At 35.6% G+C, this 16,923-nt stretch overlaps 2 protein-coding genes across 2 annotated transcripts; both read right to left on the bottom strand.

The window, feature by feature from the left end:
- Positions 1–60: 60 nt before the first annotated feature.
- On the bottom strand, positions 61–4,827 carry LOC103502675 (uncharacterized). Its single transcript, XM_008466695.3, has 16 exons — positions 4,574–4,827; positions 4,367–4,482; positions 4,157–4,265; positions 3,999–4,063; positions 3,643–3,681; positions 3,426–3,522; positions 3,202–3,298; positions 2,732–2,795; positions 2,579–2,655; positions 2,395–2,467; positions 2,220–2,299; positions 1,631–1,715; positions 1,486–1,554; positions 1,339–1,406; positions 1,207–1,255; positions 61–715 (listed from the first exon to the last, which is right to left on the bottom strand). Exons 1-16 carry the CDS (start codon positions 4,638–4,640, stop codon positions 347–349), a joined length of 1,524 nt encoding a protein of 507 aa, XP_008464917.1. The 5' UTR covers positions 4,641–4,827; the 3' UTR covers positions 61–346.
- A 2,579-nt stretch (positions 4,828–7,406) lies between these two features.
- On the bottom strand, positions 7,407–11,661 carry LOC103502676 (anaphase-promoting complex subunit 10). The gene is made up of 6 exons (XM_008466696.3): positions 11,242–11,661; positions 11,092–11,152; positions 10,915–11,007; positions 10,744–10,814; positions 8,028–8,132; positions 7,407–7,938 (listed from the first exon to the last, which is right to left on the bottom strand). The coding sequence occupies exons 1-6, from the start codon at positions 11,418–11,420 to the stop codon at positions 7,869–7,871; spliced, it is 579 nt and encodes a 192-aa protein (XP_008464918.1). The 5' UTR covers positions 11,421–11,661; the 3' UTR covers positions 7,407–7,868.
- Between the last annotated feature and the right edge of the window lie 5,262 nt (positions 11,662–16,923).

Genomic DNA, 16,923 nt, shown 5'->3' with positions numbered 1-16,923 from the left:
ACATAATGTTGCGTGCATGCCTCAAAGTAATTTAACCTTTAAATTTGTTAGACTGAGGAAAAAGAAAAAGAGGGATGGGGAGGTTAAATTAAAACTTTTAACCAAAAATGAATCTCTATACAAAACTACATCCCCTGCCCTCACTGTACATTTCATATAGAAGCCAACATCATCTCATAACATCCAAAACTAAGCTATAAATTTTAACATAACTACCTTCCTAGTCCAAAATGGGGATTGTTTCTTGTTCTGAAAAGATTTGGACCCACCACCAAAATTGAAGGGTTAAACAGTGAGTGAACTCTAAAAATGAATTGGAGAAATATGTACTCAGTGAGGCTTTGCTTTATGGAGCAACTAGAAAGTAATCTCTGATCGTTTTTCTTTTTAAGGAGGAAGGAGGGTTGAGAACAGAAGATGGGCTTTTAGAATTTGCTTCAGGAGTTTTCTCAAAGCTTTCAATTAAATCAGCAGTTGCATCTGATATAGATCTTTTTACCTTTGATTCAGGAGTGCTTAATTTATGCTCCATGTCCATAGAAGATTTTGAGTTAGAGGGAGCAGCAGCACGAGCTCTATCAAAGAATGGAGAATCTGAACTATCAGAGTCTTTGGCATGTTCTATACTCGGCATTGCCATAATTCTCTTTCGGTTGCATGAAGTTGGCCTTTTGCTTGAGCTGCAACTGTTGTTTTGAGAATTCCATACCCGAACCTATCACAGATAATTTGTCAAAAGTAAAAAATCACAGCTGACCAACATTAGAAAACAATATTTAATAGAATATTAGAAACCTGACACATGTTTGTTCGAGTTGAGTTTACATAGATAAGTGCTTGAAATCTTATGTGTACAGCCTATATTTCAACTAAGGTCATGAAAAGTGTTTGAAATAGACCAATATTGAGTTTCAAAACAGGTTTAGATATTTTAAAAATGACTGAAGAAAGATAATGGTTAAAAGGTAACATTTACAAAGATTTAAGTATTCGAAATCTAAGCTTTTTAGAACTCAAAATACCTAATTGTACAACTTGATTCAAGTTAGACCATAATTCTTATCTTTGAAGCACTTGTAGGAAATCTATGTTGGAGTTTCAAAACAATTTGGATATTTTCAAACTAAACTAGTGAAAGGTCAGGGTAAGAACTAGAGAACTTTTAGAGTTGCATTAAAATATAAATTTGAGGGTTCACTTGCATACCGTGAAATCATCTGAAGATGTCACGAACTTCCCAACTTCAAACGAAGACCTGGAAGAGGCTAAAATCTTCAGCAATGGTTTTAGTAATAGTGGAGGGTTGAGAACAAGTGGCAAAAGGTTAAAAGAAAATACCAATCCACTGCCGAAACTTCTCCATTATGTTTTGTCAATGTGATGGGATCTTCATGAGGCTTATCGACCTGATTAGACACAGCTTTTGAATTTGTGCTATAATTTAACAAGACTACAAATAAAGTGAGTTATTAAAAAGAATCTGACCTGCCAAACATGGGCATTTCCATCAGTAGAACCACTAAGAAGGTAAGAAGCATCAGGACTGATTGCAGACTGAAAAGGTAAGATTCATTAGAAAAAAAAAATTGCTAAGGACTAGTGCTTGAAGGCTTGCTGAAACAACACTCACCTTTACAAAGAAAGAATCTATTTGGCATCCAGAAAAAGATTTTACAGGACCCTTCTCCAGCTGAAGTACATTGTACAAATATATTCTGTTATAAAGACAAAAAGATTATATCATTATCTTCTTTTGTCCCGCTGCTAGCTCTAAAAAACCACACAGATGATCGGGAAAGTTTGCACAAAACAAGCAGTATGTAGAGCAATTTTTTAATGAAAAACGATGAAAATATACTCGACAAAAGAGGAAAATACAGCGTTGGTCTTAGGAACAAGAGGGCCCTGCGCCTAATTCGGCGGATTAATAAGGAAAGACTTGCAATCTAAATTGATGAGGAAAACTGTGTACTACAAAAAGAAACGTGTAAGGCACTCCAAGACGAGATGATACTTTGTCAAATACAAAACGAATCAAAAGAAGTAACCTTATCTATGAATAATCTGGTATTCTTTTTTGTCCAAATTCGTGAAGGAAATTCTCTAGTATCATTATCTTTATTTTCTTTTAAAATCACCGGCCAAAAGAAAATCTAGACTTAGGTGAATAGGAACCAAGAGAGTGGAAAGTGTGGCTCGCTATTGAATGAGTTAATTACCTATTATCCATGCAGGATGCTGAAAGAAATGCCCCATTCGCGTCTTGGGATAAGCTAGATATACCATGTAACCTCGTGTCCTACAAAACATGATAGTTTATATTTAGACTCGGGACGTCAATGGTACTCCAGAAATCTAAATAAGATGCCATTGTATCTTTGATTTGAACATTACCTTCTCACTCGATTTGGGTTGGCAAATGGTGATTGCATTTTTCAAATTTCTTGTATCCCAGAACTTCACTATGCTAAAGACAGGAACAGAAAAGAACTAACATCAGTAACATTATATGGCTTCTGAGATAGAAACCTACTCCAAGCTCAATAGAAAGACAGTTGACTGTAAATCCAATACGCACCTATCCACTGCACCAGCTGTGGCTACGGAGAGTTCGTCTTTTAGATAAAGAACAGAAGTTATGCTCTTCGAAGCAGACTGGAAAAAATGGAAAGACTAAGAAAGGTTGTGTACCAATCGAATGAAGAAAAAGAAAATGCCAATAATAGCAAACCTTTTGACGCCTGATACGCTTTGCATAAGGGGAAAGATGGGCTCCTTTAACTACTGCAGTTGCTCTGGACAAAGGTAATTTAAAAAGTTTTAAGAACGCTAACAAAAAAAAAATCTTAATGTTTTGGAAAAAGTTCTATATAAACCTTGGAAAAAGATCAAGAATTTCAAGTTTACTTAGGGATATTTGTTGAATGATTCTAGATAATGAAAAAAATTGTTTTAAAGAACTTTGAATTGGATTAATTAAAAATCCATTCTTGAGGAAACACTTACAGATATAGATTATCCGAAATGGCTTTTGATTGCGAGACAATCTTCAATGTAGTACAACCAAAAGTACTGTAGTTTGAAATACTTCGTAAAAAATATTTGATAGAAAAAAGTGCTAGACTAGAAAACATATGAATCAGACCCGTTACTTGGCATTTAAGTTCAGTTAAAACGTCATAGAACATCAATTATACTTACCGCAGGCACAGCTCCTCACTGCCAACCTTGGAACAAGAAGGGGTTCTCAAATCCCAGAGAGCAAATGAACCATCTCTTGAACCAGATACAATGAGATCTGCATGAGTTAGTGAAATTCAAAATCAATCATTAGGGGAAAGTAGCTCCTTTCCAAACTCCCTAGGACATAGCTATTTGGCTGTTTAGACAGAATATAATCGTGTTAGAGATTATGAAACGTGTACCATGATTAGTTGGGTGAGAAGATATAGATTTCACACTTCCTTTGTGTCCTCTCAAGATTCCTATGCATTCCATTTCCTGAACATCCCACAACTTCATCTGCAGAAATCAAATTGGAAGGTACAACTTACTCTCATAAGAAAAAAGTATGGCATAGTACAAGTAGAGGGTGGTCAATAAATGAATAAACTGGTTTAAGAGCAAAATGACGATACTTACAGATTGATCCCCAGAGGCTGTAATCATTTGGGTATCATCCTGAAAAACATTAGCATCTCATGATTTAGGATGCAGTTTTCTTTACATTCTGAGTTCATTCAACCATTAAAGTGGTGGGAGATCAAAACCATCAAACTTTAGGATGGTACTTGGTGTATTAACTACTAAGTGATGCTCAAATTCACACTTTAGGATGTAGTTACCATTACATAAGAACTATATAAATCAGTAGTGCAAGCAAAAACCAATATTTCTAGCATTCTGCCTAGTCAAGGACTGATATTTTAGTATATTGATAAGAAGGGGAAAATGTTTGAACTAGCAAGTAAAGTGCGAGGATTGGGCTTGTAAGCTACCTTAATCCAACAAACATCGAACACAGCATTGCGATGTGCCTCCCATTCACTAACCCTAGACTTCTCTGTAAAAGAAATACGAATCGGTCACATTGAAAATAAAATCAATCAAAGTACACTTTTCTACAATATTGACATGCTGGAAAGAAGATCAAAACCTGTATTTTCCTCATGAGATGAAAACAATGAAAATCTGCTGCGAGTATTGAACAGGCTAACGTACCCATCCTCATCCGAAAGTGCAAAAATGTGGGAATTATTCAACGTCTAAAAACAAAGTTCACATCATCCTCCAGTCATTCGCAGGTCCAAACATGGCGGGAAAACAAAAATACAAAACAATGTCAAAAAGCTCATCGAATCAAAACCTTGCAGAACGAAACAGCCAATGGAGGCGTCTGGTCACCGTCGTGTTCAACGGACATAGCTCCGACTTCCTTGAAGCTAAGGGCAATATCAGCGGAAAATCGGGGCCGCTTCCGAACTGAAAATGAGATTGCTTAGTGTTGGAATGCATAGATTAGAACAAACCAAAACAAAAATAGAGAGATGAAATAGTACAGAAAGAGAGAAACCTCTGAATCCATTGAGCTCTCTGGAACTAAGATCTTGGAAGAACGATGGCGATCTTGAGGTCTGCATTGGAGTAGCTTGAATCAGTCTATGGAGAGGACAATCGAGGATGAAAAATTGTCGAAGATGGGCTTTTGGGTTGAATGTGAAGAGGGATTTGAGACCTTACTTGGCGCCAGAGGCTGTGGCTCTAATGGCGGGAACTTGAATTTAACCTTTGTTCGTTCTTGGCGCCGACGGAGGCGCCATTTTTATTTTCTTCCGATCCAATAGGATTAAAAATTAATTTGGTGTCTTTTTTTTCTCTTTTTTTGTTCTTTTTCGATATTATAACTAAATTACGAATTTGTCCTTGTAGTTTGAATTTTATTTGAATTTAATTATGGTTTTTTTTTCAAAAAAAGGAAAATAAAAAATTAAAATGCAAACAAAATTATTAAAAGACAAAATTTATTACACAGATCTTTCTATTAAGCTAAATATTTTGTCAAATATTTTATTTTTTGTAATTTCTCTTATTGGAGTTTCGGACCACGTCCGATAGGAATCATTGAATCAATAGCAATAAGTCCTGTTTGAAGAGGCTTGTATACAGAACGTCTCGAAATAATACCAGGAGCGAGGGATTCAATTAACCGAGAGTTCTAAGATGAAATTTCACCTCGGCCATCAATAGGTTTAGCTAGGACATTTATAACACGACCTAAATAAGCCTCGCTTACTGGTATCTGAGCAATTCTTCCCGTTGCTTTTACAGAACTTCCCTCCTGTATCAGCAAACCATCGCCCATTAATACAACACCAACACTATTTGATTCAAAATTTAGAGCCATGTCTATAGTACCCTCTTCAAATTCTACTAATGAACCTGCCATTACTTCATCAATACCATAAATACGAACCATGTCGTCGCCTACTTGAAGTACAGTGTTGGTATTTACAATTTTTACTTCTCTAATTTCTCTTATTGAAAAAAATAATATTGTCCTCAATATTTCGTCATGTGTGATTTAAACTCGTAAAAAAATAATTTTTTATTAAAATTATAGTTTAAATAACAAATTTATGAATATATATATATATATAATAAAATATCGTAATTTATGTGTAATAGACCGAATAATTACTGTTTATGTCTATTAGGATACATATCTACGTATATCATGATTTTTGTATATCAATTGTAAATAATGTAAATGTACGAAATAGTGTATCTTCATAGTCATCCCTAACCTGTAATGGACAACGAAATAAATATGTGATGAAAAATCTTCGGTGGCATAAATGGAGGAGTATATCATCGTTATCATCCCTAGTTGTCGTGCCAAAAAACATATCTACGTATATCATGATTTTCGTATATCAATTGTAAATAATGTAAATGTACGAAATAGTGTATATTCATAGTCATCCCTAACCTGTAATGGACAACGAAATAAATATGTGATGAAAAATCTTCGGTGGCATAAATGGAGGAGTATATCATTGTTATCATCCCTAGTTGTCGTGCCAAAAATCATATCTACGTATATCATGATTTTCGTATATCAATTGTAAATAATGTAAATGTACGAAATAGTGTATCTTCATAGTCATCCCTAACCTATAATGGACAACAAAATAAATATGTGATGAAAAATCTTCGGTGGCATAAATGGAAGAGTATATCATTGTTATCATCCCTAGTTGTCGTGCCAAAAAAGAACGTAAACATTGTAAATGTATGAAATTAATTAACAATTGTGATCCTTCGATTTGAAAATATTTATTTTGGTCATCAAACTTTTAAAAATCAAACATTTTGGCCATTAAACTTGTTTTCCTTTTAAGAATTCAATAGTTTAGTTTCGAATATTTGTTAGCATGATTTAAAGCGATATAAATTAGAGACAAACATGATTGGTAAAAGTACTGGAAACAATCATGAAGTTGTTCCTTTTATTATTATTATTATTATTATTATTTAACAATTCTAAAATTGTTAAAATGTTTTTCTTTGTTATAAATCACTCCAAAGAAAATATTTAATAATCCAAAATTAGTTTGGATAAGTTATTTTCATGAATAAAATTTTAATTTGAATAATTAAATAACACATTTAGGAGTAATTTTAAAGGTTAAAGGAGTGATTTTAACTAATTTTAAACATTACGAACTCTTAAATTTGGTGTTGAGTACATCTCCTCGATTCCAAATGCCAAATCCACTCGTATTCAAATAAAAATCATGAAGTTATAATCTGTCAAAGATTATTTTCAAAATGAAATATATCTATTTGCACGTTATGACAATCATGTTCTAAAATTTACTTCCCAACACAAAATTTTAAAATTTAAGGCGGTCCAAGAAAATTATCCTGACGCTTTGAACTCCATTAAAAGTATCCAAAAAATATGCATAAAGTACGAGATAGCAAACAATCATATTGAGGTGTTTGGTCCACCGACTTCATAAATTAATATTAAATAACTCAACTCTACCATCTTCAATAGTATTTACACTGAATTTTGTGCATCATTTATCGAAAGTATTGCAAAACTTCTTCAACTTTGCACCCCAACCCAAACACAATCTTTCTAACTTTAGACTTCATAACTCAACTCAACAACCCAAACGCAAAGACAAAACTTGTATATCTCTTGGGGCAAAACAATTATCTATTTTTTAGGACATTCAAGTACAATGGAAGCACCTTTGTTATAAGTCAATCCAAAAAAGCTACAAAGCACAAATTATCATCTCAAATGTCGATAGATTGATTTTCCATTTTCACTTTTGAACCAAGGGAAAAGAGAAAGAAAAAAGATGGAAAAGAAGAAGAGAAAACCCTCGAAGTATAATGGTATTGGCAATTACACCCTAAAACTTTTAATTATAAAAATTAAGTCCTCAAATAGTTCAAAAAAGAAAATCCTCCATCCAGTTTATCCTTTAATGCAATTTTCACAGCAGTGAGGTCTCTTTATTCTTAACAGCACTTTCTGCTATCAACCTAGACTTAAAGAAGCTACGGTTTGTTTTATTTACAAACAATTATACATTACAAATAAGGGGTAAAAAATATTAAGTTCCCTAAAATTATAAAAGTGCCGTCCTAATTGCAACTATTTGAACAAGACACTAATGCCTGATTATAAAACTATCCAAGTTTTTCCAGAGAGATCCAGGTTGAAATGTTCACAAGGAATCTATTTAACTTCAAAGAAAATATACATACAATTTTCCTCTGATTGGAACAAGCATCGCCCACTCGCTGATTCCAACCATTCATCATGAGCTTTTTTCTGGCCGCACTTGTCATCTTATAATAGAATAAGTTATGAACTCCCTTGAAGTAAATTGAAATGGTTGATGAGGAATTGGGTTCCTGTAGGATGTAAGTAGTAGTTAAAATTCACGACATGAATGATTCACGTTATCTGCAATTGGCAAGAATAAAAGCATATGGAGACTCACGGTCGAGGTCCATAGATTTTGATCTGGCGGACATGAGTATCCCTGCCATTCAGGTGATTTGATAGAACGGCAATTTGCAGCATAAAAGTGTTCACAAAAGTATCCCTGCAAAGTGTAATCGTACTAAATGAGTTTAGGGATTGAGTAACTTATTTTTATTGGCCTTTATAATGAGAAACAAATGTTTAATTAAGACATATAAAAGAAGGATGAAAGAAGGAGCTCCACTTTTATGCAAGGCACAAGCCACAATGATCAGCTTCCGATTATAATACTTATCCCTTATTCACAATGACACTAAAAGTGCATGCCCCAAAGCCTCGAAAGAAATTATAGGAATTTCTAGGCAATAATGAGAATACTTTCATCTAATCAAATGGGACAAGCTCCTCCTCCCCATAAAAAAAATGGAGGCCTTGAACAAGAACAAGATCGTCATTGGCAAATGGATTTGGTGCTGTCTTGAACACAGAAGCATTATGGAAGAAGATTATTGATGCTACATATCACATTACTCCTCACAATATCGAGCCTATAACATCTTTTTTAGCATCTGCTTGTGGACCTTGGAAGTCAAATATAAAGCTATAGAACTGGAATTCATGGTTCATTTGCAAGATAGCTTTGTTCACAGATCATCTTCCATTCACCTTTCTCCATCTCCAGACGCTTGGCTGTGGAAGCTTAATAACAAAGGTCCTCATCTTTGTGAATCCAAATGTTGAAATTTTTACCTAAAGAAAAGTATCTTCTATGGATACCAACCACAGGGCTATAAATACACAAGATGAACTATAGCATAGAATGCCTTATGCGCCGTTGTGTCCTCTTTGGTGCTAGGTATCCTAAAAATCTTTTGGCAGGATACCTTGCAAGCTTCTCGTAGCTAGCAGTTAAGCCACCACTGGGTCTTCTCCTTTAACTTGCTAGCCACTCTTTTAGAAGGGAAAAAGCTTCTTAGTCTTAGAATCCATTTCACTAGGTCATTTTTCTAGACTATGCAGAATGAGATAAATCGTGTGGTTTTCCACATAATGATTCTATTGTTTTCCTGGTCAAAACTTGGTGTACATTTGTTAAACCTCCAACTGTGCATGTTTACACAAGGGGCAAACAAGGTCAATTTGGTCGCAAGCAGCAAGGATAAGCAGTAGTTTCTGAAAAGTCACTAGTATTTATATTTAGATTTGGGTGATGAGGAGTTTCAATTTCCTGTATTAGTTATGTTTCTTTTCTATGTAACTATCTGGTAAACAGTTGGACTTTTTTGTGTTTTGCGATTATTAGTCAGGAAAGTGTGGGGAGATTTAAGACATCTCGAATGGGTCATAGTTGACAGGTTGTAATTGCATCTTCTCACTAGATAAGAAAATAAAGGATGCCTATCAAATTTATCCCTTCCCTTTCATTACCATATCTTTTCATCTCTTTTGTCCAATTTGAAAAGTTTTATGTAACTCTGTTGGTTGTTTCTTCTTTTTCGTAGTTCCATACTATAAATGAAATTCTTTCTAATGTGTCTATCTGTAAATAGGAGTTAAATTTTATCTGATTATTTAAGTAGAGCTATGCTAGTTTATTCCTCTAGCCTGATTAATTTGATACCTATTTAGACTGATAATTCCTATCCAGATTCATGAAGCTGAACTAATGGAATAGCTGATCTTTTCAGCTCAAATCAATGGCATGATATAAAGAATTGAATCCTTTCTCTTGATTCCGTTCTGATAGAATGGTTAGATTTAGACTTTGGAAATGGGTGGTAACCATAAATCACCGCTTCTGTACCTCCGGAGAGCATGTAAAAGATGTTCAAGCTACCAAAAGGTTTGTCTTCTCACTATAAAGTGGGCTTTACCACGGGATAGTGCTAGCAATAACATTTAATCAAAGAATGAGCTTATGAGTATATCCAAATTTACACCATATTTAATTTTTCCGATCTAGTTTCGATTGTTACCACATAGTCTATCTTTTTATCTCTTCTCTCCTATTTTGGGTACTCGTGAGGAAATATCACCAGAAAAAAATGAAAGAAGTATTCAGTGAGTTCAAAAGAACAATCTCAATAAGGGTGCGTAAACTCCAAGTTGCATTACCTATGCAAGGAGAAGATACCTAAACCTAAATGTAAGGGGTTAGAGTTAGATGGGAGAGATAAGTATTTTGTTAGAGGGTGGGGCACTCTCTTTTGTAATACGGTGACAAAAGGATAAAAAGAGAATTGCAGAACACATAGGCAGGTAGTGAAAAGTTAAGTGTGGTTGAGAGATGTGGCTTTTGATTTTCTTCCCTATGTTTCAATATTTCGGGCAGCTATCAAACTCCACAAATCTTTCTTAGAGCAGAAATGTTGTAGAACCCCCTGCCTAATGAACCACAAAGAGACACTAAAATTCTTTTGATAAGAAATTTCATCAAACTATATACTTCATTAGCTCAAGGGAAGTACTATTCCTGTCCTGTCACCGATAATTTAAAGGAGAAGACAGAACTCTGGGAAAAGAACAATGCTGAGGTATATTGAGATTAAACCCAAGATAAACCCTATCTAATCCTAACAAGTAAACAACGGGATCTTTTATTTGGCTCTTCATATAATAATACTCAAGATTGAGCCAAAGAACTGCAGTGCATTGGAATGAAGATATTGTACTTAATAAAACGAACAAAGAAAAACCAGATATTGTAAGTGGTGTTGATGTTCTGCACTTACTTTGGATCATTTCCGGACAATGATAGGTAAACCCAACCAGTTGGCTTAACGAGCTCCACGGTTTTAATTTCCTAATGCAAACAAAGTAATAAATTCAAAATGATTGAAACCTGTAAAACATAGGTCACCGGGGATTCTATTTGGATCGAGGTACTGCAAAATGCTAATTACCTTCAAATTATGGAAGCCGTCCCCTGCACGTATAGATATCTTACTGGGCGTGTAGCTCTCATCCAGCTTGAAATCTACGTACAGAACAACCAGCTGCAAAAAATCCTATTATTCCTCGACATTTCAACCTCAAAGATAATTCTAACACGTCCGCCCCGAAATGAGCTGCACGCATACCTGTAATTTCACTTTCTTCTGAAATTGAATGTTCACCAAATGAGGTTGAACGCCATCAGATCTGCAACCGACAATGTTGGTAATATTACACAAGCATTAAAACAACGCAAAACAAATGGAGAACCGCAGAGATAGATTGTATTATTTAACTGCCAATAAGTTTCGAGGTTATCGTCCCGTAGAGCGGAGACGCCATTCCCAGGTTTGCACGAGCTGACACTCCAGGCAGCTTTTTTCCCCATTTCTCTGAGATCGTCTTCAACAACGAGGACTTGATTTCCTCCTGTTAGCTTCACATCCTCTTCTCCCTCTGACGACTCCGTCGCCATAGGCTCGGCCTCCTCGAGCTCCGTTATCTCGATTGATCGCCGGTAACCGAGATCCCCCTCCTTCAGCTCACGCTCGGCGCTCGACACTGCCCCCCTCCACGCTCTCTCGATTGTCTCCGTCCCCGTCCACCGCCGCGAGCTTGAAAGTCTCTCCACGATAAGGCTCCGTTCGGCTTTGCGTTCTGATATTTGAACGATTTTTTCAAAAGAAACTGCTTAGTTTTACAAGAAAGTCCAACGGCGTTATTTCTGACCATTTTTCAAAATATAGTGTAAACCTACAAGGATCCGTTCGGGAGAAAAAGAATTCACGGGAGAATAATTATAATAATCTTATGATTATCATAACATGTGTTTGGAGAAAAGATTATTATTGATAGTTTTATCGTATTTTGGGGAAAGAATATGAAAAATAGTGTTATGATAATATGTGTTTGGAAAGAGATTATGATAGTACTGTTATAATAATATATGTTTGGGGGAAGAGTTATGATTATGGTAATTTAAAAAGCAATAATAGATTTTGGATTGGATTATTTGGGTACGATAACGTAGGTTTGTAAAAAAGTAAAAAAAAATAATAAAATAGAGTTATTTAGGGATTAGGATAACCTTAATCTCATTTATCATAATCTTCGGACCAAACACAGTTTGGCCCAATTTAACACTCATTGGGCTTTACTCCACTCGAAAGCAATAAATCCAACATAAAATAAAGATCGAGTCATGATCTTGATTTGATTGAGTATCCATACAAATTTATATGCGATAATTGCAAAAATCTACAAGAAATAATGAAAATCACTATCATAATTACTATTATCGTTAACAATTGACCATAAGCGATAGCGATAAAGATAGGAAGAGATATTACTTTTGCAACATATATTATTTGAACGTGATTAAAAGCAATTCAATTGCATTTGATACCTACACCTAATATGTAAATAGAATCTCACTTGTCACTTTTCGCTGTAGGTGCGACCTAGTTCTTTTTCAATGTGTTTTGTCGATGTATTTTGAGTTTGGTTTCACTTGGTTATAATTTTAATATCTTTTACGTGTTAACCACCTGTTAGTTAACCTATAATAATTACGATGTTAATTGTTTTACTAGTTGTAATGTGAATGGAAAACTAATAAAACATATTGAATTGATTCTTCTAGACAAATGGTATATGTTGGCACCACCCATGAAATAGTAGGTTGAAATATCAAAAGATTAAAAGTACCATCGTTGAGTTGGATAAAACAAATTGAAACAAAATTCGATAGAAAATAAATTAATATTTATAGATTGTTGAGTTGTCTTTCTATTTAATATATTTGTTATGTGTGTATGTATTATTTTTATCTGTTTAACTTTATTTCAAATGTTTAATTTTATTGTGCTACTTTCAAATAAGAGAGAATAAAACTTCAAAATCTTATTTCAATCTTTGTCTAGCAAGAGCTTTAGCAAATAAAACTCTGTTATCTAACAATGCAAGCAACTTGAAAGGTCGAGAATGAGGTAGAAATGTGGACTTTGTTAAAAAGGTAGACTTTTGCGAGCGAGTTTCCCTTCTTCGACTTCAAAAAAAGAAATTTGAAACCGTAATTTTTTTTTGTCAAGTTAATTATAAACCATCCTTAAAAGTATATATTTATCATTTAACATTAGTTTGATATTTAACTATATCTTTAAAACGCACACATCAAGTAAGTGAATAGGTTAAAAATGTCAATTCAATATAGAAACCAACGGTCATTCCATAGACAATTAAAGTGAGCAGCAAACTTTACAAAAACAACAAAATAAAACAACATATTTACAAAATAACTTAGGGTGCGTTTGGGGGAAGGGTTAGTGTTAAGTTAAACCTAGTTTTATCATAACCCTTGTTTGGGGGAAGGGTTTAAAAAGATAGTTTTACGATAATATGTGTTTGGGGGAAGGGTTAGGTGAGAAGAGTTAATGAGGATTTTATGATAAAATGTGTTTGGGGAAAGAGTTAGGTGGGGAGGATTAATGGGGATTTTATGATAAGATGTGTTTGGGGGAAGGGTTAGGTGGGTAGGTTTATGTGGATTTTGTGATAAATTTTATTTGAGGAAATTGTTAAATGGGTTGGGTTAATAACTTTTTTATGTGGTATAATATTTTTAAATTAAATTGTAAATATCATAAAAAAATTATTGCATACTTTTTTATGAAACCCTCGAATCCGTCTTATTCTCCTATTTTATTTGTTGTATGTGTAATGTTATTAAATTAGTACATACAGTTGCCCAAATTAAAATAAATTTGTGAACATATTGTGAGAAATGTATTACAATTAATTTTTTAGAAAGAGAAAAAAATTATTGAATATTTCTAATCGGCGATAGCGAAGTCATCCAATTTTAAACCTATATAAATAGCCGTTATAACGCATTTGGAAAATTTTGACTATTTTCCTTAATTTAAAATAAACATTACCAAGGACGAAAATAAGTTTTCACAATAGGAAATGCATAAATAGTCAACATCATAGACAAAAAAACGTAAGGAAATAATAAGCAACTCAGGTCAGTAGAAACATAAACTATCTCTCTATGTCTCGTAGGGGGACTCTACAAAATCCCTCCCTCTCATCCTCAGGCATAAGTACGAAACCCCGAAGGTCGTCCATACGAGACAAAAGATGCCTTTTCAATAACGCCCTATCTAAACTCGTAAGTTCTGGTATCTCACGCAATATGCGGAAAAATTCCGTGCGCACGTGGTTGTCATTTGCAAGGTTGTGTGCTGGCCACTTCGCAATCTGCCTGAGTTGCTCGTTTGTTTGGTCGAGCGCCAGTTGTATCGCTTCAACATCAAAGTCTCGCTAACTTCCCCTCTTCCTCTTCGATCCACTTCATCCGGTCCTACCCTCTGAAGCGCGAGAAGGTCGGGATGCACGTACATCGTCCTACGAGAGGTCAATTCTCTAGCTGTACACGGACGGGAAGTCCTCGTTTCCATCCCCCATATCAAATCTGTCATATCCGCCACCAGGCTCGTTAGACCCCACGTCCGCGAATGTCTCAGCGAACCGACCGGTCGCCCTATCGCAACCGAATACATATGTAAGTTCGTCGTAATACAGGAATGGTTTGTTCAGGAGTCCATTCGCTGCAGGATGCAACTGCGGGCAAAAAAAAAAATCACGTATGAGTACTGATTGAAATATTGTTAACTAAATGTAGATTATGAACGTTGTGTGACGTTTAAATTATATTCCATACCCTAACCCACTTATCAAATAATTCCTTCTCCGCAATGATACATTTCTCTTCATCGTTCCACCCAAAGCCACTGCACGCTGGGCCCCGCATTTCGGCAATGGCCTGGAACGTTTGCTTCAGTGTCTTGATCCTACAATCAATTACAGTTGTTGCTCGTACCTGACATCCAGGTAGTTTCTCCGTCATCATGCATACCAACTGCGCAAGGTATTCTGGACGGAACGTACCATTATCTGATTTCCATCCCCCCATTGACACCAGCTCCATTAAACATTCCACAAGAGTCTCCTCCTCCTCCTTCGTCCAAACATGTCTCGGGGCACGATTTGAGGTTGACATACTGAGAATGAGAAATTATAAAAAATACATAGAGTACGTAAGTAATTTCACAATTAAACTCCAAAATAAAATAGGCATGATACAAATTCATGGCACGCGTACATTTCATATGCAACAACCCATATTACTTTTTAAAGTACATGTTAGACATGATACAATTGCGACCTTCCAATCGAAAACTTGTAATGTAAAATTGTCTTAGCTAAGCGTTACGCAACTGTCATTCGGTGAACATCGATTCGGCTAGGTCGTCGCGCCACTGAGACCACTCGTTTGTTGTCTTAATGTACTGAATGTCTTTTGAAGCGGTGGTCGTCGCGTACGTGGAGTCCCTCTCGTCCTCGTCGTCAACGTCGTCGCAATATGTCATTTCCCTGCTGATCAAATTGTGAAGCAAGGCACATGCTAGAATGGTGTGACACTGGACTTGCAGGGGATAGTACGATTTTCCACGAAGAATGACCCAACGACCCTTGAGAACACCGAACGCACACTCAATAACATTCCTTGCCGAGGAGTGCTTCATGTTGAAGTACTCCTTTGCATTTGTTGGCGCATTTTGCAGCACCACGCCGCTCTTGCAAATGGTACCGCTGGCCTCTGTACGAGGTGAGAAACCCCTCCGCGTTTGGATATCCCGCATCGCACAGATAATAATATCCTGTTATTAAATGGTTTGTTTATGACCTTTAAATAGGTAAGTAGGAAGCAGCGGTGTTTTATTATAAAGAAAATATACCCTTTGGCACTTGTAGTCCATTTTCTCGTGAAATCGCATCACGTAGGATCCGCGAGTCTGCTGCGGATCCTTCCCAATCGGCGAGGACATAAACGAAATCCCCTTTCGTGTCACAGACCCCAGAACGTTTGTGGCAATTTTCCCCTTACGCGTTCTAAATGTAGGCCGATCTCCTGCGGGGACGTTGACCTTTATGTACGTCCCGTCTAACGCGCCAAGGCAGTTCTGCAGGTTGAAATAAACACGTTGAATTAAGTGCGATGTACGTAAAGGTGAAATATAATGAACTTCTATGATGCCCACCTCGAAACACTTCCAACGTTGATATTGCAGTTACTTGTTACCAGAACAGATCTCTTTATCAACTCCTCGTACAGTCAAAGAACAGCCAATAATACGATGTTGAAATGTCGAGATACTGTCTCACCGGACCGTACAAATTCTCGTTGGATGACGCGGTTCTTCACGTCATGAGCGAGGACGTGCAAGAACATTGCTACCATTTCCTCAACACCGACAATTTCAGTTGAAGAAAGACCAACCACATTTCTAAGTAAATGGCATATAATTGCGAATGTTCGCCTATCCATCCGCGTGCTTTGCCGACACACAAGATCTGACTCGTGTATCATGCGAAAGTAAGCAAGCTCCCTAATTCTATGGCGTGTATCGGGCAGTGTATGTGGGAGACGCTTATTGTTGTTCATTAATAGCTCCAACGTTAGTAAAATCTGACGTTGGGCCAACGTGAATGCAGTTAGGACTCCAATAAGTGTTTGTTCATCCATTACAATGTATGTAAAGTTCCCTAAAAAACATGTACTAATTAAATTAGTACAATATCGATATATTGTGAAAAGATCTGTAAACTTAGTAATATCCGTATTTAGTAAAACCATAAACACAGAACAATAAAAATACATTATGAGTGACGAGAACATTGAAAATGATACATAAAATTAAAGAAGTTGCAAATGGAAGTTTATCCTATTTTCGTAATATTTTTCAACTCAATTCCTTTTAACTAATTTTCCTTTGTGTTTTTTTTCTTAAAACACCCCTAATTTTTAGGCATCTTTTTTTAAAACCAAACAATAGTTTGGAATTTGGAATTTGGAATTTGGAATTTTTACTTATAATTTTATTTTATTTTGAACAAATTTTACAGTGTATTTT

This window comes from Cucumis melo, chromosome 4, assembly GCF_025177605.1.
Source record: "Cucumis melo cultivar AY chromosome 4, USDA_Cmelo_AY_1.0, whole genome shotgun sequence".
In the NCBI taxonomy this organism is placed as follows: domain Eukaryota; kingdom Viridiplantae; phylum Streptophyta; class Magnoliopsida; order Cucurbitales; family Cucurbitaceae; genus Cucumis; species Cucumis melo.
This window is presented reverse-complemented; position numbering and strand designations above follow the sequence as displayed.